Consider the following 25,344-nt stretch of genomic DNA (forward strand, 5'->3'; position numbering starts at 1 on the left):
TGAACATACACTGTGTATATAAAGATTTGGTCGATGGTTCTCACCTGTCTTTTGTTGTAAGTCAAATAAAGGACAAGGAGTGAATCGTGTGTTATTTCAGTAGACTATTCTCATTCAACCACTAGATGGCGACAAATAGCATAATTTCTGTGAAACTGTTATTCACTCAATAGCCACTGTCTGGATTTTAAAGTACTGAAGTATGGGCCAATATCTTTGCCTCCAGTATTGCTGCTTTAATGCAGAGAGAAATTAATACTGTTGATATGAAGTATGAGTGAATACCGACAACATGAAATAAACTGACTATGCTATTATACACAGAGGTTAAGTACTGTTATAGTGACTATTTTCTAATTGCTCATAACAGAGAGCTTTTTAAAAAACATTGGCATCCTCAACTAAACACTAGTTTGATCATATTGGGCTCCTATTTTATTTATTGTCTGTGGTTTCAGCTGGGATGATTTGAGTGGGTATATTGGCATAAAAGATTTGTGCTCATATGAGATATACTGGTTTTGAACTGCCTATATACGAAATAGTCCAAGAGTCTGTCTTGATTCTTGATTAAAAGCAGTGTTCTCGCTGTGTATTTCACTCTTTTTAGAGCATTTCTTTTTCTTTGACTTGCTGTTGAGCTCTTATCAGTTGAGCTCTTGTTTATCATGTTATTATAATTATTATAATTATTATTATTAAGGACATAATCTTTTCATTGAATACAACTTCTGCAGGCACTCAACCACTTTTCAGTATGTTTGTTTTGTTATTTGACCATTACACACGTCATGTAGTAATTTCCAGTTTGGCCTTATGCAATTTCCAAATCATCCCATTTTATCTTGAGTAAGAATAGTTGATAATGGAAGATAAGCTTGCTGCGGCAGTGTCTGTCTACCCAGAGCTTTATATGTCAGACAGAAACTATCATAACAAGGACAGAAAAGTTCATTTGTGGTAGCAGATCTACTGGACACTGAATGTTGCTGGTGAGTGTTCAACAAAAACAAAAAAACACGCGTCTCACTGTACGAGTCAAAATCTTAACGTGCCCAAAACATGGTGAAATTCTTTGCGCCACTAGTAGAGTAATTACGGTATTCTGCGGAGCCAAAGTCCTGAAAGATACATATACACATTTTCGTTCATTTTCTGCATTGTACTTTTTCCCCTCATGTTTGATCTGTTGTAGGTTGTATTTTGCCAACAGGTTATCAGATAAATGCTACAGATTTCTGTTCCTAATGTCCTCTCTACCAAAAATAAAATAAAATAATAAAAAAATAAGGTAAAGTCTGGTCTGAGGACCACTCAAAGCCCTTTTACACTAGAGTTTTTACAAGAGTCTCTAATCATTCACACACCAACAGCTCAGCCTTTGGGAGCACTTTGGGATTCAGTATCTGGATTGGCTTTGTTTACACAGGATTTTTTTCCTTTTTTTTTCTCGAATGTCTTTTTATTGAGAAATTCAATTTGGCATACAGTCTCACAGAAGATTTTGATCACAGTGTAATAAAATACCATAAATTAACCATGTAGTGTACTGCTCTAAGCACTTTCCAATGTTTTGTTCAACTTTCAACCCAAGCTGATGTTGGTTTGTGACAGATTTCTTTAAATGGTCATCTTCTTCATGCACAGTATACCAGTTCACTGCTCTTCTCTGCTAACATTATGGCATTTTCTCATCATTTTGTGGGTAATCAGGCTGAGCCATGGCCTGAGTCGTGCTGGCATGCTGTGAGTGTTTTTCCATCACACAGCAGGGCAAAGTAAAATAAGTTGTTTACCTGTTGGAGGTGTGCTGGCTGGTTTTGTGCAGCTCTTCATCAAACATATAACTTGTACTATTCCTCAATGCATTATTTCTAACTGATCCCTCTACTAAGAGTCTAATGAAGCTTTGCTAATTTGGTGAGGAACATGATTCATTTCCTGTAAATTCTTCACAATAAAAGCCTCTCATAATTCAGTCATGTAAAAGCTTTTAGTATGAAGCACTACAGCAGGAAATGTTGGGTTTGAATCAGTGGTAAATTAACACAACTCAACAGCGGCCCCTGCAGGCTTCCTGAAACCTGGGAATAGGGCACAGTCTGAACACACTTTTAAGTTTTTTGAATGGTGAATCATGAAAAGCTACTCTAGTTGAATCCCAGAATAAAAATACAAAGCTGGAAATGTATTATAATAGGTTCCCTTTAATATTAAATATGACAACAGAAGCATAATTTAAGATGTATCTGATAATCTATTGGTAAAATAAAACTTACAACAGATCAAACGTGTAAAAAGTACAATAATAATAATAAAAATAATGAAACGCATATATGTACCTTTCAGGACCTGGCCTCACTATGAGACTGTTTTACCGTATTTACGCTACTTTAGGCGCAACGAAATTCAGACGACTGCTTTTGTCTTTTAAACCTTAAACACGGTTTTCACACTCCACAGTTCACGTTAACACACCCGACTCATTAACTTTACATGTACTTAAAAGTATTTACCAACAACATCGTGAAAGGTCGTCAGTGTCGGCAGTCTGTAAGTATCGGCGGGTCTAAAACTGTTATTTGTAATAGACTACAATCAAGTGAGACTCACATAGAGGGAGTCTCTCTATAAATTGAGTGTAATTCCACATAGTAGCCACAAGGACGAGGTGGCCGAGTGGTTAAGGCGATGGACTGCTAATCCATTGTGCTCTGCACGCGTGGGTTCGAATCCCATCCTCGTCGACAAGTTTTCGTCTTTTTTTTTCTCCTCCCAACAACTAGATAAGATAAGAGGCATCTTTATTGATCCCCCTTGGGAGGAAATTCAAATTGACACAGCAGTACAGTGAAAAAAAATACTATAAACAGTAAACTGGATCATTGTGTAAATAAATCTGCGATATATAAATGTGCAATATGCAGAAGTTACTGAGATTATATCCATGTGAATGTTCATGAGAGTTATATACAGAATATAACCTCATACAGATAAAAAATAAGCAAGTACAGTTCCCTAAAAGGCTTTTTTTATGTTCATTGGAGTGTCACTTACGCCCTTATATTAGTTATACTCAAGAATAAAATCCAGTAATTCATTTTTATTGTGATTCATATGAATTTACCTGAGAAAAAGGTTATTCAGTATATATATCAGTATAACACTATGTTTTGTTTTAAAAACCCAAAACCTTTTATGTCAATTTCTCATAATCACATTGTTCTATATATTTATGTTAGAAGCATAATTATCTTTTTAAGTTAAAATAATGGTCTTCAGATGCTAAATTACACATCTTGACCCATATACATGTGCAATGTTCCTGGGATTTATATAGGAAGGTAAAGGTACAAATACCCTCATGCATACTGTTGTACATGTGCAGCATCAGTCTTTTTTGAATTGTGAGTGAGCGATGTATGGTTTGAGTCTTAATCCTAGTTAATATGGTGGGAGGTACTGGGAGCTGTGGTTTTGTGCAGTCTGAAAACCAAGTGTCTTCTATTAAAACAGAGTTATACAAGTTTTTTTTAGTGGTGTAAGTCTTTATTTTTATTGACTCGGTTTTATTGTCTTCTGTCAATGTTAACAGCAAACATTACATGAACAACATTTGCAATATTGCCCCATTAGCATTAGAAAAAGGAAATACTTTTAAAGCACTTGTGAGTGGCAGTGTCGTAAGATGTACAGTAACAAAAAAAACAGTCAGTGTAGTCATACTGTATTTCACATCTGATGGTGAGCATAGTATATCCTCATTCCCCAGAATAGAATAAAGAAGAGTGAGTGGAAAAATACATTCAAATAAAAGCTATTAACAGGACAAAGTGGGATTCAGGGGACAAGTAGGAAAATAGTGTTTTCTGCATAAGCGAGGAAAGGCAATGATGTCACTTGCCTCACATATCTCTGTTGTAACATTATTATTACTATACAAACAGCCCCATCATACTTTGTAGGAATCGTGCATGCATTACGTCCGATACACAATAGATCTTATGTGCCTTATTTCAATCCTCATCTCCTTCATAAGCTCTGTTGTGACGTCCTTCATTTCTGTCTGTATTTTTTCCCCCATCGCAGCTCTTTTGGGGGTCAGTGGGACATCTCGAATCTCCCGTAGCTCCATAAAGACTCCCGTGCAGTCCAGAGGAGAGGTGGATTGTCTCTGCCTGTCCTCCCATTTTGGTTTGGCTGCTTGTTGTCTATGAATGATAAAGCAGGGGAATACAGAGAGTGAAAGAAAAGGAAGTAGTTACCAATAGGCCTGCGTGCGTTATCTCATTTTCTGTCCTGAGAAATCACACTATCATTGATCGAGAAGTCTCTAAGGTGAGACAGTATAGTCTACCTTTTGACTCTTGTCTTGTCTCTCTTGAACGTAACCTTACCTTGTTGTCCCGCTGATACTGATCTACAGCGTACTGATATTTGGCTGCATTCAGTCCAAGTGCACCTGCCGTTCTCTCTCCAAGGAAATCACAAACTGAAAGTGGAAACAAACACGAGAGCAACTCCGTGAGACTTTCTTACATGAAGTAGCTAAACTAGCTTTGTATTTATTATAATTTAATGGATTTGATTGTGGCGTTACTTACTTAACAGCGACACCCTCCCAACTAGAAAGGCCACATTCTTAAATGAGAACCGGGTCTTGGAGGACTGATAAAGAGACATATAACAAAAACAGATGACTTTGCTGATATTTATGACGTCTCACATGAAATTTCTTCCTCAAAACAAGATTCCCACCCTCACTGCAGGTTCTGTGAAGGGATCTCTGTTTGATGACTGCTCCTCTTCTTCCTCTTCGCTGTCCTCATCCTCCAGAGTTTCACCGTTGGCGAAGTGAATGATCCTCTTCTGTTTTGGCGGGGCAGCACCTCCAAACTCTGTTTCCTGGGTGTCTGTTACCTGAAAGATCGGACAGGTTTCAACTTAAACTTTTATCTAGTTTCTCCTTCATTTGCTACCTTACAGGTTGTCTTTATGACGCATTATCTTACTCCAGCATGTTGTCAGGTTAAATACTAACAGAGTGATTTTCCAGCAGATAGCCACATACACCTGTTGAAAATTAACTAACAGGAAAGTGTTAAAAGACACGACCTAAGCAAAGCTACTTCATGTTTACTTTGCTTCAGGTATTACAACACTTACTTCCTGGTGGCTGTTGTTCATTCTTCTGATACTTAAAGTCTTTCTTTACCGCTCCGATACAACACTGTAGACACACTTTGTCACGTCACAGCTGTGGTGTAGTGTAAGTCCATCAACGCTGACTGTGCTTTGTGGAAGAAAAACAACAGGATACAGAGATCAGTCCTGAAACCTGAGACACCAAATGGAGAAGTCAGTGTAAACCTTATCAGGGGCAAGTAGTCAGAGCAGCAACTCGTTTCCTTCTTGGGATTAAGGGGCAGGACTTGTTATGGTGTGTTGAATGTCAAGGTTTATTATCAACTCTTTAATTTCCCACTCAGGAAGCCGCAAAGCCAGATAAAAAAATATTTGTTCCGCTTTATTTGACTGCAAACCAAGAAACCACAATCCTTTAGATATCTATATTCTGCATGTTTCTTATTTTTATTGTTGGAATTTCAAATGAATTCAATGTATTTTAGTGTTGGAATATACGTTTTTGAATATACTTTAAATTACACCAAGGGCACGATTAATGGACCACAAACTCACATTTCCTGAAGTTAAATAACTTTTAAAAGGATGTACACATTGCCCAGAAAAAGACATTATCCATTACGATATTTCTTAAGATCCTCGGATAGTTTTTTTTATTTTTATTTTTTACTTTTTTGACGTTGAGGTTGTAAAATTGTATTGAAATTGTACTGCACTGTTTGCCATAATTAAAATAAAAGTTGAAACAAGAATCAATCCATTTTTTGTGATCGATCTGAACACACTGAAAGGATTTTTTTTCAATGTCCATGTGAACACTGAAAGAGGTTTTCCTTGAGGCTTCAGCAGTCTGAGTTAGTCATATGAAGTGTATATCTGACACATTTACTTCGTCTTTTTAGCATCAAATTCCCTCTTTATGTTTCCCTGTTGTGGAAGTATAGTAACAAAAACTTTGGCACTAAAAAGACTGTAATGTTGAAAGATATCTACTTGATGTGACTCATTCATTTGGACGAGCTTCATATTAGCTTCATATTAGCTTCAGATAAACGTTTAAACGTTTTTGCACAGAAGGAGGACTGTGGATTCTGTCCTCCATCACTGAAAGTGCATTATGAAGGGATCTATTAATAGCCAATATGAACAGGAACAATTATTACAACAAGAAAAACCTGTTTTAACCTTCATTTGGGCTCCACGCTGTTGTTTTAAGGCAGACTTGTAAAATTGTGAATCTGTCCTTAGAGGTTTATGATACAGTGTTGAAATGGCACTTCCAGAGATATACAGACTTTTAACCCTTAGAAAACATCAAGCTCAATCTTATATTAGACTTCTAGCACTGTTTTAACTAACCATGAACTTTACTGTATGTTTAAAATTGGTGGATTGCCCATTTATTAATAACTATGTTGACATAAACAAACAAGACGTGGAAGAAATGAGTTTCATGGATGATTTAATCCATTTGAGATACATTTTACACATGAAGGACACCATTAGAGAAAAGAATAACGAGTCACAGGAGTGTGCTCGCTACAATGAGGATACATAGTGACGGCAATCGGACCCGCCCTATTGATAAACAGAGGCCTTGTAAAGAATAAGGGTACCGGTGTAGGTCGGATTTCTGCAACGTTTAATCCGCTGTTCCAAATATAACGAACAACCGTTAACGGTAAGTGTGTTACAATGAGTTATAAAGAAATAAATGAGTATTTCTTACTACTGATCAGTCTACCTCAGCTAAAGCAAATATACTTTATATGTATGTACGGACATAAATGAGCACATGTGAGCAGTATATTACAGATTATACAAGTTTCTAGCAATTGATGGTTATGTTATGTTTATGAGAGGAATTTATATGCAAGAGTTTGGGAGAGTTTTGATAACATGAGCGGCTCTTCAGCAGCATATTGGATTTATTTCAGACATGAAGACTCAATACTGTCTCCCACCCCTGGTTATCTAATTAATGCACAATGCCCCAATCTGCAATATGTCATTATAGAAAGGGGATAACACTCAATAGAGGTACAGTACATACATTGTGTCAACTACTGTATTGACGACAGCACTCTTTCAGCAACTAGATGTTTACAAGAGTAAGCATTTTATGCATTAGTGACTATTCTGATGTATCCACCGAAACATAAAATAATCAAAAACAATCATCACCGAGAATGAATGATTTGAATGAACATAGGGTAATACACTGTGTTTTTTAAGTAGTCAACTAAAAATATCATTACATAACAGAAATAAATAAAAAATAACTACTATTATTATAAGGGACGCATCTCAACATGTTAAAGAATATATCAGCCTTCCTCCAGTAAGAAAGTTTTCTTGAATCAATAATAGTAAAAAGTAGAAAAACAGCTACATCATGTACAAAAAGAAAAAGGAACTACAGTAGATACATCATGTGATCTAGACTAGTGATTGTAAACTGCTACAGCTAAAAAAAACAAAACAAAAATGCAAACTGCGGATTTACATTTCTATTGTGTTCATCATCAGAAGTGTGTTTAAATGAGGCGTTTCTTGAACAAATCTTCAGCTTAAAATGCATTCAAATGCTCATAAAAGTATTATAATAGTATACAGGATGATTGTGGGAATGCCCCTTTATATTTACTCAGAGAGTTGTATCTCATTCTCTTGTAGTGGTAAATACTCTGGGTGAATAACGGTCTTTTTTTTTTTTTTATTAACATTTTTGAATGCTGCTGCATCTTTTGCTTGGATCTGGTTTAATATGCTGATTTTCAGGCCAGAGCTCCGTGCGATAAAGTCTAAACACTTTTATCTTTTTTGGGCCACAGTGAATAGTTTACATTGCAGCCAAAGGCACCATTAATAGGGACTGCTTCACTCATAAGGCTTGTTTATCATCATTCAGCTTGAAACTGCCTGCATGTGAAGCGCTAATTTGAAAGTCATCCTTTCAGCTGACCTGAAAAAAAAAAACTGCTGTCCCATCTTTTTAAAAATGTTTTTCTTCATGTCGAGCTGTTTTCATTAATTCTCATCAAATGTGAGCTGTTCAGAGGACGTGGTCGCATGCTAAGATGTTTAACTGGCTCTGGCGTAGAAAAAGAAAGGTGGTTGTCATAATGAAATACACTACACATGTTCAGCATGAATGTAAAACACAGTGGATTAATATTACAACCAAAAAAAACAATTCTTCCTGTGGAGGTTTTACATGGAAAGAAAAATGGGATCCATCATTATAATTGATGGAACTGAAGCACTGAGGCTGAAAATAAGAATCGGGGTGTGGGATGTTTAGGAGATTGTACAGCCTGTGTCCTTCTCAGGCTTCAAATCTGGCTCCTTCACTGGTTTCACTTCCTCCTCCTTGGGTTTGGCCTGCAGTTAAAGCACCAATGACACAATGATTAAGAAATGTAACCATAGAAACACTGAAGAAAAAAAACAAAACATCACATTTTCATTGGCAAGAAGATTTCATTCCATTTTTGTGTGTCATTCAGCCGCACATGTTGAAATAAGATGCCATTAACTTTGAAGTGAGCTGCCGTATACCTTGTCATTTTTGGCTCCCTTGGTCAGGTCAAAGGTGGCGTAAACTTCAGCGCTGCACTGCTCGCTGAGGGGCGGCATCTCAAAGGAGATCGGCTCCGCCAGGCCGTAACTCGCCTTCAACTCGAGCTGGGGCGCCTCAGCCGGGATCTTGTGGAAGTATCTGTGGAATATGTTTAAAGTTGCAATTAAAGACGTGAAGAGTTTACAAATGAAAACATTTACAAGCTTGGATGATCACGTTTCAGAGGCAGAACCTGGTTTATTTTAAGTCATATAAGGAATTTGTCCTGTGATGCGTAACAATCAAAAAATAGAAAGAAAGAGAAAACATGAAGTACCAAAACATAGTAAAGTAACTGCCACTGAAGTCAGCTGACTATACATTTTATTAGTAAAGAATTTACAATAACAAATAATTAGAAATATATTCTGAGTGAGTGAAAAGAGCTGTTAGAGTTTAAAAAATACTGTGTAAAAGATTGACCATTTTGATAATGTTGAGCTGGGTGCAGTGATAGTGGTGCTACAGCCAAAATGTAATATGATACAACTGATAAAGTCAGTTTGTTATATGTGGATACACTTACACTAACAGCTGAGGACATTCATTAGAAACTTAGAAAAGTAATCAGAAAGTAATCAAATGTAATAAGTTACATTACTTTGATTAAGTGATTGAAATAGTTACATTACCTATTACATTTAAAATAGGGTAACTAGTAATCTGTAACCTATTACATTTCCAAACTAAACCTTCCCAACCCTGGTTATATATATATATATATATATATATCTACATGTACAGTATTCTTAAAGACACAGTGAGTTAATTGGATGTAAAACTGAGAGGTTTTAGATCTACAGATGTACACAGCAGAATGTGATTGCGTGTGTCTGTATGTGTGTGTGAGTGTGTGTGTGTGTGTGTGTGTGTGTGTGTGTGTGTGTGTGTGTGTGTGTGTGTGTGTGTGTGTGTGTGTGTGTGTGTGTGTGTGTGTGTGTCGGCCCAAGCTGACTCACATGAAGCCATTCTCTCTCTCGCATTTCTCCAGTGTGTTTTTAATGAGACCGCCCAATTTGAGAAAGAACAGCTGCTCCGAAGGTTTGGCCGTGGAGCCCGGGCCTTTGGTCTGACGATACTCTTTACACAGCGCCTCGGCACGGGAGTAACCTAGACACAGATATTTTTGTGTTAATAGAGAAGTAACCCAGCGTGTGAAGAAGAAGGGGAAGCGAGTAAAACCATTCCTGTGAGAGAATGTGAGATAAAAATCTAAAAATACTGCAGCAAGTTAAGAAACAAACACACAGGAAACACCTGCGAGGCGGCTCATATGAAAGTAATTCAGACTTGGCAAAGAGGAAAAAAGCACTTTGAAAAAAATGCACTTCCTGCTGAGGCTGAATTATACAGTGTATCTGAATTGATGAACTTAAGCTCACAGCTCAAACACACCACATGATTTTAGCCCTGATTTCTTAGATCAAGATTACAGGTTTTGGAGATCACTGACAAAATCCCCACGATTAGAGTCACATCAGCGTTGGCTTGGCGCCTGCAATGCTCGATCAGTATGTGTGTACTGTTAAAAGATATGCCTCCGAGAGCTCGCAGCTGCAATGTAGACGCCTGAAAAAATATCAAGCTACATATCGGGTCGTTTCAGGGAGCCTTGCAACGAGCTGCAGCCAATGAGAGTGCAAGACATGAGGTGAAGCTGTCATCTGCAGCAGCTTCCTGAACAAAGTCTGATTCATCTATTTGTATGGAGGGAGGGGACAGAATAATATAGTTTCTATCAGAATCAGCTGCCTATGTTTCCACTCTCTCTGGAAAACAGACAATCTTTGTTGCTTGCATATCCTGATTGATTCTCTCACCCATATTTTCTTTTTAATTCCTAGTTTTTCTCTGCAAATAAGCGTGTTTCTCATGCATGTTTTCATGACAAAGTTCGGAAACTTGTTTGGATTCCTCCTGAAAGATCTTGTAATGTGTGGACATTACAAGATCTTGTAATGTCCCCCCCTCTCCTCCTGCCAGTAGCTGTAGTGTGAATACTAGAACGATATGACGGCTTTGAAAGTTGTGGGGTGTGTATTCACGATGCAACTCTGAAATACAACAAATTTCAAGACATACATACACTTCTCTGCTTCCTGGAGAGATCTGATAGCTTCACCACACTTGTCACCCGCCAGCAGCGTCTGTCCATGATAGCAGTACGCCTACAAACAAAATGAATGGATATAATAATAAGACTTTGAATGCAAAAGAATCAAAGTGTAGGCTCATCAATTTCCTTTCCTGTCTGCGTAAAAGAGAGACAATTAGATCCAAAGGACTGTACTCTATGCTCAAAGTTAACTTACTTATTAAGACCTTAATCCACATGGATGATTTTTTAAACTGTCTTAAGATATCCATGAACTTACATAAGCCATGTAGAAGTGCTGCTTCAGCTGGAAGTACTTCCTCCACTTGCTGCTGCACTCTGGGTCCAAGGTGTTCAGCGTGTGGTCTGCAGAGACAGAAACACTCACATTTATGCTGCTTATTTAAGTGGTGAAGGCTTCAGCACTGTTTTAATCATTGACTGATTTACACTGTATGTTTTATACAAAAGCAACAATAAGTAAAGAAAAAAAAATGCAATTTTTAATACGAACTTTAACACATCAACATACATCTTCAAAACCACACATACAAAAGTACTGACCAGCTTTCTGATAGAAGTTTGCCGTCTCGAATGACAACGCTGCAACGATCGTGGCATTATGCTTCAGTTCGATCGCTCTGGCAATTGTCACTGTAAAAACGAGAAAGAGTTGATAGAAAAATTTAATAAAAAAGTAATCACACACTCAAATATCTTCTGTCATGGACTCTTGGCCTGGAAACACCCCTCTTCAATATTTTAAACAAGTTCTGATCATTTTAAGAAGCAAACTGGTTACAACATTAGTCCACCCAAGTTAAGATTTATTTTGTTAAAGAGAAAAGTTTATTGTTACTTCATACAACCTTTAATTATTTCAGTTTTATTTTGTGGTTATTATAAAATGGATCAGATAAACTTAAAGGGTTCAGTTCAGTCATGTTTCCATAAGAACGCTGTAACAGGTTTTTCCTTGCTGTAATCATTCCTCCTGTTCATATTGACGTCTAAAAGATCTCCTTCAAATGTGCTTTCAATGGAAGTGATGTCAGCTTCAGCAGTCTGAGTTAGTCATATCAAGTGGATATCTGCCACATTTACAGTATTTTTAGCATCAAATTCCCTCTTTGTGTTTCCCTGTTGAGCTGTGGTGGAAGTATAGTAACAAAAAGAGGGACTCTGGCACTAAAAAGACTAACTAGCGCCCAACCGAGTGGTTGGAGTGCATGCCACGTAACCGCAGTGTCCCTGTTTCGAATCCGGCCAGGAACCTATGCTGCAGGTCATTCCCCCCTCTCTCTCTCCCTGTTTCCTGTCGGCCTCTCTGCCAGATACTATCTAAATAAAGGCAAAAAAGCCCAAAGTAAATCTTAAACCAAAAAAAACAACAACAAAAAGACTAACATTGAAAGTTATCTACTTGATTTGACACATTTGGGCTCCTCAACTCGGTGTGAGCTGACGTTTATAATGCTTTTCTGATGGCAGCGTACAAGAATGTAACCACTTTACCTTCCTGTGCTTCTGCTTGCGACTGGATGATGTATGCGTCAATCACTCTGGGCTCCAGGTCTCGGCCCTTTTCAGCTGGGGTGATGAGACGAGGGATGTGGAGCTCCTGTAAGACATAAAACGACAAAACACAGAAACTTATGTGTTAATAATTTATCATGAATCTGTTCATACCTTTTGATTCTGTCAAAATAAGACTGTGTTCATTTGAATGGGGCTTTTTGTGTGTGAGAGGGGGAAGTAAAGGGAACAATATATGATGTTCTTAGGGTCCTCAGACACTATTTTTCTTGTTACATTTTAGACCAAAAAAAAAGGCATCTGACTGTCGTAATCACTTGATAAGAAATCAAATTCGAGGATCAAGATTCAGGGAACAAACGTTCAAACAAAAAACATCTAAGTATTCAAAACATCATTGAGTTGCCTTATTACTCACATGAAACAGATGTCAGGCAGTCACAGTGAAACAAGTTTGTGTAATTTTAGAAACAGAACCACTCCTACCTTGAGATTTTTGAATATACCAGCAGCAACCTTCAGGCTCCGGTGAACATCTTTCGCCTCAGTCTCCGAAATGCTGCAAACATGACCGTCAACATGCAGTTTAAACATATAATAACAAATCCATTGACAGTTTTTATAAGTAACAATACGGACCAAAAAACAAACACATACTTTTCTTTCCCTGCTAGTCTCGAGGCAAACTTGGTATACCAGACGGCTACATTGAAGGCCATGGAGACCAGTTCAAAGACTGCATCTTGCTGGGCACTGAGACGAGAGAAAGAAGAGACGGTGGGTTATACACACTGATATAAGCACCATAATAATGGTGCCAGGTAATAATCATGTGTGTGTGACTTAAGACTTTGACAGCAGAGATGCTTTGTACTAAGCACTTCATTATATTTTTTTTCACAGACACTGTCAAGCAAGATTAGACTCAATGAAAAGTCTAAACTATCAATTAGGTAGGTGTGTGTGTGTGTGTGTGTGTGTGTGTGTGTGTGTGTGTGTGTGTGTGTGTGTGTGTGTGTGTGTGTGTGTGTGTGTGTGTGTGTGTGTGTGTGTGTGTGTGGTCACTTTTGCCAATTTAATCATGTAAATAATATAATTAATGTGTGTTTCAACATGTTTTACCAATTTTAAGAAATGATCAAACTGCAACACTAAATCATTCAAATATGAATTAACCTTCATTGTAAGTGGTTGTTTAGTCTCTACAACAACAATATTTGATTATAATGCTTCCTCCTTGGCGACTAGAAGTAATAACTCTTTTTTTCTTCATGTTTCTACCTTGGTGTGTTTCCTTGTAAAGTGTCAGTCCATTTGAAGTTCTGGATGAACCTCATCTTGTTCTCTTGTGTAGTCCCATCCAAGGATAAGATAAAGCCTATTGTGTCATAAACCAAAATTTAACCAAAAAGAGAAAAAACAAAAACACAAGCAGCTAGTTAGTTGCAAATCAAAATGAGTAGAATAAAAGTTAATGTTAAAGGATAGAAAAGGAGAAAAAGTTAAACTTAATTAATTAAACTTGATTAAAGAGGTCTGTTCATCTAATAAATGCTCATAGCAAGAGAAGCTGATTACATTTTTTACTTAACATTTTATTTAATGTGTTCATATGTGGAAAATTTGCCTGATTAACCGACCTTTTAAAGAGGAAAATAATCTGTTAGTTGAAGTGGAAACCAACCTTGTAGGAGGCCGAAGTACGCATCTGTGGCATTTTTCATGATCTCTGGGTTGCAGGTGACATCGGTGAACATCTCCAGAAGTCTCGCTCTGTTTGTCCTCAAGTCACTGAAACAAATCGGTGTAATATAATTATAATAATGACAATAATAATAATGATGCTTTTTTTATAGGCGCCTTTCAAAGCACTACTCAAGGACACCTTACAAGATAGGGCTGGGCAATTAATCGAAAAATAATCGAAAAATAATCTAAACTGGCATTTAGAAACTCTAATCGACTTAATCTTGCTCATGTCAATTAATCGTGGTGTTCACTGTTGCCATGACAGTAGAGGTTGCATATCTTTAAAGGAATTTGAAAACTTGTCTCCAGTGATCATTTTAACCCAAACCATGATCTTTTCATAGTTCTAATCAAGTAAACTAGACATTAACCACAGCGTCACACCATAAAACATCATTATTTTTGCTATAATCGCCCAGCCATATTACAAGACACACATAAAAACAAACAATAGTGCATCAAACATCACAAAATCAGCAAACACCATCCATCCATCCATCCATTTTCTGTCGCCTATCACAATGGCATTAGGCTGAGCAATGAAACCCATTCATCCTTTTCCCCAACCAAGCTCATCAGCTCCTCCCCTGGGGGATCACGAGGCATTCCCAGACCAGGAAAGATATATAATCCCTCCAGCGTGTTCTGGGTCTGCCCCGGGTTTCCTCCCAGTTAGACGTGCCCGTAACACCTCAGCTGGCTCCTTTCGATGTGAAGGAGCAGCGGCTCTATTCCTCCCCCGGATGTCTGAACTCCTGACTCTATCTCATTTCATCATTGTATCTGCATGTGTTTTCAGGCGGGATTTTAAATTGGAGACAAGAGTCAGAAGTGTGAATGTCTGGTGGGAGGGAGTTCCAAAGGCGGGGGGGCAGATCGGCTGAAGGCTCTTGTCCCCATGGTGGTTGTTGGAAGTTGGCAGATGGAGCACAGAGCTGGATGGCAGACAAGGATCGGAGTGTAGGAGGATGTGTAGATATGAACAAGTTCAGATAGATATGATGGTGCGAAGGGCTGGGTATCGTTTTAAAAATGATGATACCAGTACCAATCCAAATACCCTTAAAGTGATACTGATACCTGTGAATAGAGGCATTAAATTGTATAAAATGCCACCACTACCTCCACATCGAAATGATTAGATTTTTACACAAATGCTCAAAATCAGGACGTGGGTCACAGTGTACATTACACACACTTGTAATCCACGTATGTGTGTATGTGCATCGACGTATACGCTACAGAGGCAAAATGTTCAAAATACTCTGAACTTTGAAGCTTATGTTAATTGGCTGTGAATGAGTCCATACAAATAGTAATATTTTCTAGCTCTGGCTGCAAAAAGTATCAATTGGAGGTATCGTTTGACGGGAGACGTTTTGGATACTACTTGGTATTGATTCATTTTGGTTGATACCTTAAAGGTATCGAGTACCAATACACAGTCCTAATCGTGTGAAGTTTTGAAGGACCTTTAAAGTGAGGAGCAGTATCTTAAAATCAATGCGGGATTCGATAGGGAGCCAGTGAAGTTGCTGCAGAACGGGAGTGATGTTTTCTATAGAGGGAGTTCTGGTCAATCAATCTTTATTTATATAGCGCCTTTATATTTAAATTAACATTCCCATATGAGCAAAAGCACTTGGCGACAGTGGCGGTGATGATACGAGCAGCTGTGTTCTTCTGGACCAGTCAGAGTTTATAAAGAGATTTTCGGAAGAAGACCAAAAGAGAAGAGCATTACAGTAGTCCAGACGGGATGTAATTAAAGTGTTAATGATAAAAGTGGGTTGGTGTAAGTGACGGACGAAGACGCAGACCGAGTAACATTATTGATGTGGGCTTAAAATGATAATTATTACAATATTCGGAGTGATTACTGTGTCCAACAAGGCATGTCAATCTTACTTCACACCATACATCACCATTAGAGGAGGGTAAAAAAGACAAAAATAACACACACACACACACTCTATTTATATCTATGCTCACAGCCACAGCCCATTGTGATAACATTGTTCTCAGTGTGTTTAAAAGTGGAGATAACACATACTTGCATATCTTGTTGGCAGAGGGGCTCCCTGCCACTCCGTAGAAATTAAAGGACACAGGTGCTGTTGCCTTCAGAGGATTTCTATGAAACCAATGAGCCATCCTGAGAGTGTGAGGAGGACACACCTAAAGAGGCTGAAAGATGGAGAATGACATGTGATTAACTGATGATGTTATATCTATTCTAATAAGGAATTTTCTTAAGAGATAAAATCATGAGTTACTGTAGATATTTTAGGGAGGATTATTTAGGGGAGTGAACAGCTGACGTCAAATACTGGCTATCGTCATGTTAATTAACCCTGTAAAGCCTGAACCATCAAATAATTGGCAGGAAATTCTAATTCTTTGAGTGTTTATTGGACCTTCTGACAAGTAATTTAATAGTTTAAAGCCCCTTATAGGTCCTGCATAAAGCTCATATCACCACCTACTAAACTTTGTATGTATGATGATGATACATAATGCATAAAATGTACAGATGCACAGACAAATGAGCTTCTATACCTGCTGTATCCCATTTGATGCACATATCTTCAATAGTAATTAATATAATAAAATAAACTACAAAATATTTAGTAATTCAACACAGCATTGGTTTATCTGTGCACTGCATGTATCTGATCGTATACATCGGGTTTCTCAGGGGGGAAAAAAGATCATCCTGATGATGTAGAGTTCTCTAAAACTCATATATTAAATATGATTCACTTCACATTATAGGGTTAACATATGGTTGCTAGAAAAAAAACTAGCCTTTTAGCTTCGTGAGCGCTACAAAACACACTGCTTTAACCTGATTAAAGTGTCACCCTACTCACAAGCGTATACACAACCATAAGGTTAACTGTGAGCTTTAACATCTGTATATGTTTACGTATCATTTGTGAGTCTTCTTGTACACAAAAAAAAGTCCCATTACGTAACAGCTAATAACAGCTAGCAGGCTAACACTGGCTGAAAAAAAGAGAGAGAGATAAAAACATGATTTACTGAAGAGATGTGACAACTGGCTTTATGACACGACTAAATATATATAACCTTAATAGTTCAGATGTATAATCATGTGTCATGTAGCTTACCTGTCGTTGCTGTGAGACGTACGTGAGGTTTTTTTTAGGGGAAAAGCTTGACACTGACAACTTACTTCCGGAAATAAACACCGAGTAGAAGCTGACCAATGAGAACGCACGGTTTTGGGTCACATGACATCACTGTGGAAAATACCTCAGAGCTTTAATCAGCCTCTCTTTTGTTCAGCATGAGTCTCAAAAAGACCTTAAACACTTAATGATATTTCTTTTTTTTTTTTTTTTTTTAAACACTATCAGATTAAATAGATGATACTCTGAACTTTAAATGTTAACCTTTCATTTGCACTGTATGTCATTTAACCCTATAATGAATATATGCAAAATTTTATTTAATTAATTTTTTAATTACTTGTAAGAAGGTCCAATACACACTACAGTTTCAAAATAATTAGAATTTTCTGGCAATTATTTGATGGTTCAGGCTTTACTGGGTTACAATCATTATTTTATGCTGCAATCTTATATTTAATGCTCTATTCTAGTCTAGTTTTTATTAAATTTTTCTCTCTTTCTATTTTTCTGTTTTTTTTTTTTAAATTTTTATTATTAGTGGGTTTTTTTGTTATGAATTGTATGTTTTAATGTTTCCAATTTTTACTATTATTGGGTTTTATTTTTATTTTTCAAATTGTATGTTTTTATGTTTTTTGTTTCCAATTCTTACTGTCAAATGTTTGTTTTTATGTAAAGCACATTGAGTTGCTCCTGGGTATGAAATGCGCTATATAAATAAAGCTGCCCTGCCTTGCCTTGCCTTGGAATGAGCTTTTTTTTAAAAAGATAAGATAAAATATCCCTTTATTAGTCCCACAGTGGGGAAATTTACATTGCTGCAGCAGCAAAGTGGACATCCTTTATTTATTGTCCTAGAGTATTGCACAGGATTATTGTTTGTTCAGAGTTCTTATCGCCCAGTAAAAGAAACTGTTGAGTCTGGAGGTGCAGGCTTTCATTGACTGGGTGTAGAGGTCAAGGATTCAAGGATTCAAGTTTTTTTTGTTATTTGAGCCATGTAGATACATTAAAGAGAACAAAATACCATACTCAGGTCCAGGTAAATGTAGTAAAAAACATATATAAATATGATAAAATAATGATCATATATAATAAAATAAAAGAACATCTATAAAATAGGCATAATGAGTCAAAATTGTATTTATTGCACGGTTAAACAGAAATTAGTAGTATAGCTGAAATACTAATATTGCACAGTAGTGAACATTAAAAGTACAGTTTGTAAAGTTGTCCAGGTTGGGGGTCTGTGTGAGGTTTACTGGAAGCAGCGCTGGTTGTACAGTCTGACAGCTGCAGGGAGGAAGGACCTGGAGGATATTGCTCCTTCACACACTTTGGGTGAAGGAGCCTGTCGTTGAAGGAGCTCTTCAGTGCGGTCAGAGTGTCCCTCATGGTGTGGGAGTCGTTGTTCAGCAGAGATGACTGGCCATCATTCTCCTCTCTCCCACCACCTCCACCACCAGGTTGAAGGGGCATCCCAGGACAGAGCTGGCCTTCTTTAGTATTTAGTATTCAAAACAAAATACACATACACACACATGAGACACAGTAGTCTATGTCCTTGGCTAAATAAGCATGCCAATTTTACCACTGATTTTCTCCCAAATGTTTTTGGAGTCATATGGAATCAGTAATTTGTTCTAAAACATGTAAATGTTTAACCATATTAACAAAATATGCCTATGGTGCAGCAGTTTTTCTAAAGCCAGTATTTTATGATGGCCTTTTTGTTTGCTGCCAGTAAGACCTTCAGAACATAAGTGTCAATGGAACTCAGTCCGTCCAGAATATTTCCAAGATAAAGGAAATGTGGATGGATGGGCAAGGCCAAAAGATATGGACATGAACAGCCATGACCTCTCCACATTCCCTCCAACAGTTGAAGTGTAATGAAGTTTTTCTAACAAAAGCCTCTCAATGTCCAAGAGTTGGTGGAGGATGACTGTGGTTCCCAGGTGTTCAGCCATATGTCTTCCGTTATGTCATTGTTCAACTCTTTTTACCATCACTGACTCACGTTATTTCACAACTATTTCCTTAGATGTGTCCAGGAAATACCTTTGTAATTTGCCACCAATTGACATAATAGAGGCAATGCTCTCTACAGATGTTGAAGTTAAGTTAGTTGTGTTTAAAAGCAGCAGAAAGAACTGAGAAAAAACTGACAGAAATCAATTCACTCATAAGAAGTGAATGAGCTGACTCTATTTCCTGAGGAAGCTGAGATTCTTCAACCTGTGCAGCAAGATACTGGAAATCTTCCACCAAGTCTGTTGTGGCCAGAGCACCGTTCTTTGCTGTAGCGCTGGAGGTGACACCTGCAGACTTAAATTGATTAAGAAGGCCAGCTCCGTAACTGGCTGCAAACCAGACACCTTTGAAGTTTTGCTGGAGACGAAGTCAGTGAACAAATAATCCTGATTACCCTCACCACCACCTACTGTCCAGACAGCAGAGCACTTTATCTCACAGACTGGTTCAGCTTTGCTGTCACAAGGTGTGACACAGGAAATCTTTCCTGTTTAAAGCGATCTGTTATCTTCTATAGTTGCTGTTTCGAAAAAACACTCCACTCTGTTTTGCTCATTCAAAAACTTCGTTCATGGTGAATTTGCACATCTTTATACTCCTATACTTTACCTCATTGCAGTTTTAAAACTTCAACACACTTGTCTGATGTATACAGTATGTTATCCTATGTTTATATTCTATATTTTAATGTATTTAAAGTGAATGCTAATGGGTTTTCTTATATTCTTGTATTGAGCTTTTGTGTGTGTGTGTGTGTGTGTGTTTACTTTTATATATTTATATATATTTCTCTCTTCTGGTGTTGATATGTATGTTGTTTATGTTGATATGTATTTATTGTGCAATGGCTGAATATCCTGCTGCTGTAACACAAGAGTTTTACAATTTGGGATCAATAAAGGACATCTATGTATGCATATATGTGTCTATTTATGTATTACTGTAATTACAAGCATATTGTAAGTTATTTGAAAGTTGACCCTACATATTTGCTGAGCTGTATACTTGGCTGTAGACACATTTTTACACTTTTATATGGTCACCTCATCTCCTTGGTAATGACTTAATAACTCTGTTATTTTGTTATCAATCATTAAGTTGTTAAGTTTTTTTGTTAATCAATCATGAGACAAACAATGAAAATTAATCTTCATCTTTTTATTTTCCCATTTGGCAAACATTGAGTGAACAATGAACAGCTATTTCAAGTGATGATCAGAGAGCAAACAATCAAGAAAACATGCACACACAGACACAAAAATAAAACGTTGGTTTTCTTTCCCAACAACTGTACATCTCACCAACTGAGGAACCATAAAACCTACATACACGCACACACACACACACGACAGATACAGATACATCTTTCTGTATTATCTCAACCTTTACCAACAAACGCTCCAAAAGATAGAAGGTAATTTATTTCACTATCACATTCTTTTCATATTTCTTGACCGGGTTATCTCCATAAGGCACATCGACAATTACAGGAATAAACAGTCTGAAGAGGTTCACTAAGATCAGGAAGCCCACTGATCTGGAGCTACTGACACCTGTTACAAGCCAGATGCCAGCGAGGAAATAACTTTACATAACTGTACAACAATGATTTTTGTGAAATCAACTTTCACATTCTATTTTCCCTCAACATCTAATCAACAATGACACTACCCAAATATTTCTAAAAGGCACACTGTGAGTCCCCAGCATTAGAAGATTGTCATACAAGTACTTGATCAACAAGAATGTTTTCCGTGCACCTTTAAAAACCTTTTTAAAGCAGGTTCAGGCACAACAGAAACAATTAAAAAGGCACTTTTGGTCATCGTAAGGCACTGACAGCATCATTGTGCTTATGTTAACTTCCTCATAACAAAAAGGCAACTTCAGTTATAAGGGGATATGTGTTACAAGTTTCACAAACTACTGAATTAATCCCAGAAAAGGCACGTTTGTCTTTCCAATTCATGAAAATCTCAACGCAGTGCATTCTGTTCTCGATTTGCTGTGTTGCATCCTAAAGTACATTTTAATCAAGCAGGTGCAAATATAGAAATGCAGAATCACACGTGACCCTGATGTTTGCAGGACACAAAAAAAAAAAATCTTGAGCGAGACTCCAAAAGGTCACTGTTCTTCTTTCAAAGAGCAAATAAACACACAGCCAAAGAAAGAAATCAATCATCAAGCCAGCCTTAGTTGTTGCAACCAGGGATCAATACAGTGGGGAGTGGGAGGCTGATGAAGCAAGAAAAGAAATAATGACCCCTGGTTATAACAGAAAGAAAGTGAATGTTACATTCAGTAACACTAATTTCATTATGTGCATGAAATCACTGTGACAGTAAAGTCAATCATTACTCAATTAACTGCAGCTTTCCCATAATATTTAAGATTGTCATATACATTTTGATTAAACCTACGAGTCTGTGCATTACATGTGCCTTTTTTGTTTGTTGCTGCACTTACACATCGTACCATACAAAGCACATATAGAAACACTGCAAATTGAAAGCACTGCAAGTTGAACCTCTTAGAAATTAACATCCTGTGCAGTGTTCTCAGAAAGGGAAATATTTGCAAATCAAATTGCAAATTGTGTTTATATACAGTCATTTTCCATTACTGTGCAATAAATGTAATGTTTTGGCTTGTAAGACACCCAGAGATCAACACACCTGGTGACATTATAATGAACAGCATGACCAAGCTTGTATGCATTATACTCAACACATATTGTCAACAAAGTCTTTGGCATCAAAAAGTACAGTTTTAAAACTCCAGCTGAGTACATGCAACATGCTCAGACTTGCTTTGGTTGCTGTTGTGGAAGACCTTGCAGGTAGAGAACCCAGACACACTCGAAGTGACTACCACTGCAGCCTCTAAACACTAACAGGTTGTGTATGAATGGCACATCTTTTGCAGAATACAGATGAACATTTTTACCCATATCACATAAAGAAAGGAATAGTTCAAAGACGTTTGGCGTAGTTATTGCATAGAATATGGTCACGGACATCTCCCCATCCTCCGTTCTTCATGTGTGCCTTATGCTCCACTGACTCTGCCACACTAAGGACAAGAGACGGTGGAAAGAGGGTGTCTTTGGCCATTTTAAGGCCGTCCTCAACCCTCTGCAAGGCCCACTCTGGCCTGCAGTTCTCCTTCTGGTGGAGGCCGCAGTCTCCTGTGTGAAGAACCCTGGAAGCCTGGGCTACAAGCACTTTGAGGGGCTTTGATATGCAGGACCCCGAGAGGTGCTGCAGAGTCCAGTCCCAGTTGTAGTCATCATAAGTGCAGAAGACGTTGCTGCAGCCCATCAGCTTGTAGTACACCTCCCTGGAGATGGCCATGCCTATGTTGTGTTTGGTGGACATCCACCCAGTGGTCAACACCTTATTGGACAGCCTGTGAAAATCAGTCAGGTCGTTGTGGTTACCCAAAGCCAGCATGTCACAGTCTGTGCAGCTGTTCTTCCTGTACTCTATCATTGATTTATACATATGGTAGAAGTCAGGTAAGATGTAGTTGTCCTCCTCCAGAAAGATTGCAAAGCCACCGTAGCCCTGCATCGCCTGCACTCGCTCCCACACAAAGTGCATTTTCCACCACCAGTGATGTTTGGTTTGTGTGATGAAGGCTTCCCTGTAGTGACCGTAGGAATCGGGGTGTTCTGCGTTGAGGCATCCTGTTTTCAGAGCGTTGTCCTTGGATGCGTCTCTCGGGCAGTCTCGTGGATCCTGTCCAGGAAACTCATTGGGATACAGCTGAGTGCTGAAAGGGAAATAAATTTGCAGTACCTTGCAGAAAGTTATCCCTTGCACAATGGCGTTTATTTCCTGTGAAAAATAGTCATGGCTAAAGAGGAGGAGGAAGCTGTGGACTTCAGCAGCCTTCTCCAGTGACTTGATAAGCAGTCTGAGGTATTCAGGCCTGTTGTGGACCTGCACAACCAGCACCAGATGAGGCTCCCCAGGAAACTTATCCGCATTGTGGATGCACTGCTTGTAATTAGCATTGTAAACGGACTGACTCAAGTCTGACAGCGAGCCAAAGTTAAACTTCACCTTGTCGCCACCGGACAGCACGCCGTGATTTCCCTGAACGACGTTACTGGCTCCACTCGCTTCATTATCAGAGACGATTAAAACACGTGTTGAGATCAAAAAAGTCGCAACTACAAAGAAAACACCCAACAGCGCGAGCAGATTCTTTTTGTTGAGCCGAAACCTCATTTTTATCAAAGTTTTAAAAAAACAAAACAACCTTTGAAGTACAACAATGGCTTTTCTTTTCTTTTTAAAGTCACCTTATCGCCTGCGTCTTCATTGTAAACTTAATTGCAACATAGTATCCTCGCGCGTTTTTTATATCCAAAAACGTGTAACACACACACTTCCACCGTCGCGTGACCCGTCTTTCAAAAAACCAAGTGTCAGTCGATTCTTGATGGCTGCTCTCCCCCTCGCAGGCTCGTCTCTCCACTTGAACACCGTGTCATTTGCCAAACTCTTGCTTCAGCTTGTTTTTTCAGGCACCTGTGAGGAAGCAAAAGCCAAACAAAAAAGCGAAATGAAGTTAAGTCGCTGACGTACTTCGGCGTGTGAAAAGAGAAGTTTAGCTTTCATTTGACTTACCCCAAAGTGGGTGTAATGTGTCACGCTCATACCAGGAAGAGGATGATGGGACTATTACATCTTCAGTACAATTTATTGACTGCTGACGTGTACAACCCAGCCAACGAGGGAGAGACTGTGCGCCTGCTGGACGAATCATTGTCCTACCTTTTAGTTGTGTAATATGAGAAGGAAATGTAAATCAGGCCGCATTTGAATAGTGAACAGTCGGAAAAAATCTCTTAAAGCGTAAATTACCTTCAGTGCCACACAATATAAACACTCCTTCCACACGATCATGATCTGCGGTTTGTCATTTAGAAAAAAGAAATAGTGGTGAGTGTACAGTTATACTTAGTGGAGGAAGTCAAAGTACCAATACAGCAATGTAAAAATGCTGCATTACAAGTTCAAGTCCTGCATGAAAAATCCTACTTAAGTAAAAAAAATAAAATATATATATATATATATATAGGCCTATATAAGTATTAGCAGCAACATGTAATTAAAGTACTGCAGTATTATGAGTGATGTAGTTAAAGTATTGCAGTAAAAGTACTGCAGTATTATGAGCGATGTAGTATGCAGTATTACAGTAAAAGTAGTGGTTTGGTCCTCTGACTGATATATTATTATATATGACATCATTAGATTATTAATAGTGAAGCATCAGTGTTAGAGCAGCATGTTACTGTCAAATAAATGTAGTGGAGTAGAAAGTATCTCCCTCTGAAAAGGTAGTGGAGTGGAAGTATAAAGTAGCATCAAAGCAGTAAATTATGTACAGTAGCCTACTTGAGTAAACATACTTTTCACCACTAGTTGCATTATGGGTCGACAAAGCCTGTTCAGGTTTGACTGGTTGAGTTGGAATCAGGTTTGTTGTAATAAGTCTCACCCAACAAAAAGGGCGTGGGATGTAACACCTGAAACTACTGTACAAGGCAGGAAAACTCGATTCTTCTGATAGGAGGCGACTCTACAGCAGAAGATGGAAGTAGAGATGCTGGGACTGGGAATCAGATACTGGGTTTAAATAGGACACCAGTAGTGTTGGAGAATACCTGTGTGATTGTATTTAGTTCAACCATGTGTAATGTTACCTCAGTGATTATGACACATTAGAAGTTAATAGGTTTATTTTTCTACTTTTTTAATGAATAGAAAGTATTTGGAGCAGGTATATAGATACATTCCTTTATCCATTGATATTAGATTATCATGATATAGTGAATTTTCTGACAACATTAATTAAGAAACAGTTTATGAATAAAACAATCAGGCAGTGTGTGATGTGAATATCCAACAAATCAAAGTAAGTATCACTAGAGCTGGGTATCATTTAAAAAAGAATGATACCAGTACCAATACCTTTACCCATAGTGT

General features: G+C 37.9%; 3 protein-coding genes and 1 non-coding gene across 5 annotated transcripts; 1 reads left to right on the forward strand and 3 right to left on the reverse strand.

Annotated features, from left to right (window-relative positions):
- Positions 1-2,665: 2,665 nt before the first annotated feature.
- Positions 2,666-2,747, forward strand: trnas-gcu (transfer RNA serine (anticodon GCU)). The gene has a single exon. It is a non-coding gene; the product is annotated as a tRNA-Ser (tRNA).
- An 835-nt stretch (positions 2,748-3,582) lies between these two features.
- On the reverse strand, positions 3,583-5,844 carry LOC133997602 (protein FAM177B). Of its 2 annotated transcripts, none has more exons than XM_062437261.1 (5): positions 5,167-5,844; positions 4,765-4,920; positions 4,605-4,668; positions 4,398-4,492; positions 3,583-4,211 (listed from the first exon to the last, which is right to left on the reverse strand). In XM_062437261.1, exons 1-5 carry the CDS (start codon positions 5,185-5,187, stop codon positions 4,017-4,019), a joined length of 531 nt encoding a protein of 176 aa, XP_062293245.1. In that variant the 5' UTR covers positions 5,188-5,844; the 3' UTR covers positions 3,583-4,016. The 2 variants fall into 2 exon arrangements, with proteins under 2 accessions (XP_062293245.1, XP_062293244.1); XM_062437260.1 differs by having other exon boundaries at positions 4,759-4,920.
- A 762-nt stretch (positions 5,845-6,606) lies between these two features.
- brox (BRO1 domain and CAAX motif containing) lies at positions 6,607-17,377 on the reverse strand. Its single transcript, XM_062437601.1, has 13 exons — positions 17,282-17,377; positions 16,201-16,334; positions 14,083-14,189; positions 13,680-13,776; positions 13,056-13,151; positions 12,885-12,957; positions 12,378-12,483; positions 11,427-11,516; positions 11,143-11,228; positions 10,854-10,935; positions 9,727-9,877; positions 8,707-8,866; positions 6,607-8,529 (listed from the first exon to the last, which is right to left on the reverse strand). Exons 2-13 carry the CDS (start codon positions 16,299-16,301, stop codon positions 8,446-8,448), a joined length of 1,233 nt encoding a protein of 410 aa, XP_062293585.1. The 5' UTR covers positions 16,302-16,334; positions 17,282-17,377; the 3' UTR covers positions 6,607-8,445.
- Positions 17,378-20,482: 3,105 nt separating this feature from the next.
- On the reverse strand, positions 20,483-24,069 carry si:ch73-91k6.2 (alpha-1,6-mannosyl-glycoprotein 2-beta-N-acetylglucosaminyltransferase). The gene is made up of 2 exons (XM_062437534.1): positions 23,980-24,069; positions 20,483-23,880 (listed from the first exon to the last, which is right to left on the reverse strand). Exon 2 carries the CDS (start codon positions 23,575-23,577, stop codon positions 22,315-22,317), a length of 1,263 nt encoding a protein of 420 aa, XP_062293518.1. The 5' UTR covers positions 23,578-23,880; positions 23,980-24,069; the 3' UTR covers positions 20,483-22,314.
- Between the last annotated feature and the right edge of the window lie 1,275 nt (positions 24,070-25,344).

The sequence above is a fragment of the Scomber scombrus genome, chromosome 17 (assembly GCF_963691925.1).
Source record: "Scomber scombrus chromosome 17, fScoSco1.1, whole genome shotgun sequence".
NCBI lineage: Eukaryota > Metazoa > Chordata > Actinopteri > Scombriformes > Scombridae > Scomber > Scomber scombrus.

What these genes read in the sequence shown, in the direction of transcription:
- LOC133997602 (XM_062437260.1), bottom strand. Translation starts at nt 5,187, where the DNA reads ATGAACAACAGCCACCAGGAA. An exon ending in TGAACAACAGCCACCAGGAA is followed by an intron (nt 4,921 to 5,166) that starts GTAAGTGTTGTA and finishes CCGATCTTTCAG; the next exon opens with GTAACAGACACCCAGGAAAC. An exon ending in TCACAGAACCTGCAGTGAGG is followed by an intron (nt 4,669 to 4,758) that starts GTGGGAATCTTG and finishes TCTCTTTATCAG; the next exon opens with TCCTCCAAGACCCGGTTCTC.
- brox (XM_062437601.1), bottom strand. Translation starts at nt 16,301, where the DNA reads ATGGCTCATTGGTTTCATAGAAATCCTCTGAAGGCAACAGCACCTGTG. An exon ending in AAACTTCTATCAGAAAGCTG is followed by an intron (nt 11,229 to 11,426) that starts GTCAGTACTTTT and finishes CTGTCTCTGCAG; the next exon opens with ACCACACGCTGAACACCTTG. An exon ending in AGGGAGCCAAAAATGACAAG is followed by an intron (nt 8,530 to 8,706) that starts GTATACGGCAGC and finishes CTTTAACTGCAG; the next exon opens with GCCAAACCCAAGGAGGAGGA.
- si:ch73-91k6.2 (XM_062437534.1), bottom strand. Translation starts at nt 23,577, where the DNA reads ATGAGGTTTCGGCTCAACAAAAAGAATCTGCTCGCGCTGTTGGGTGTT.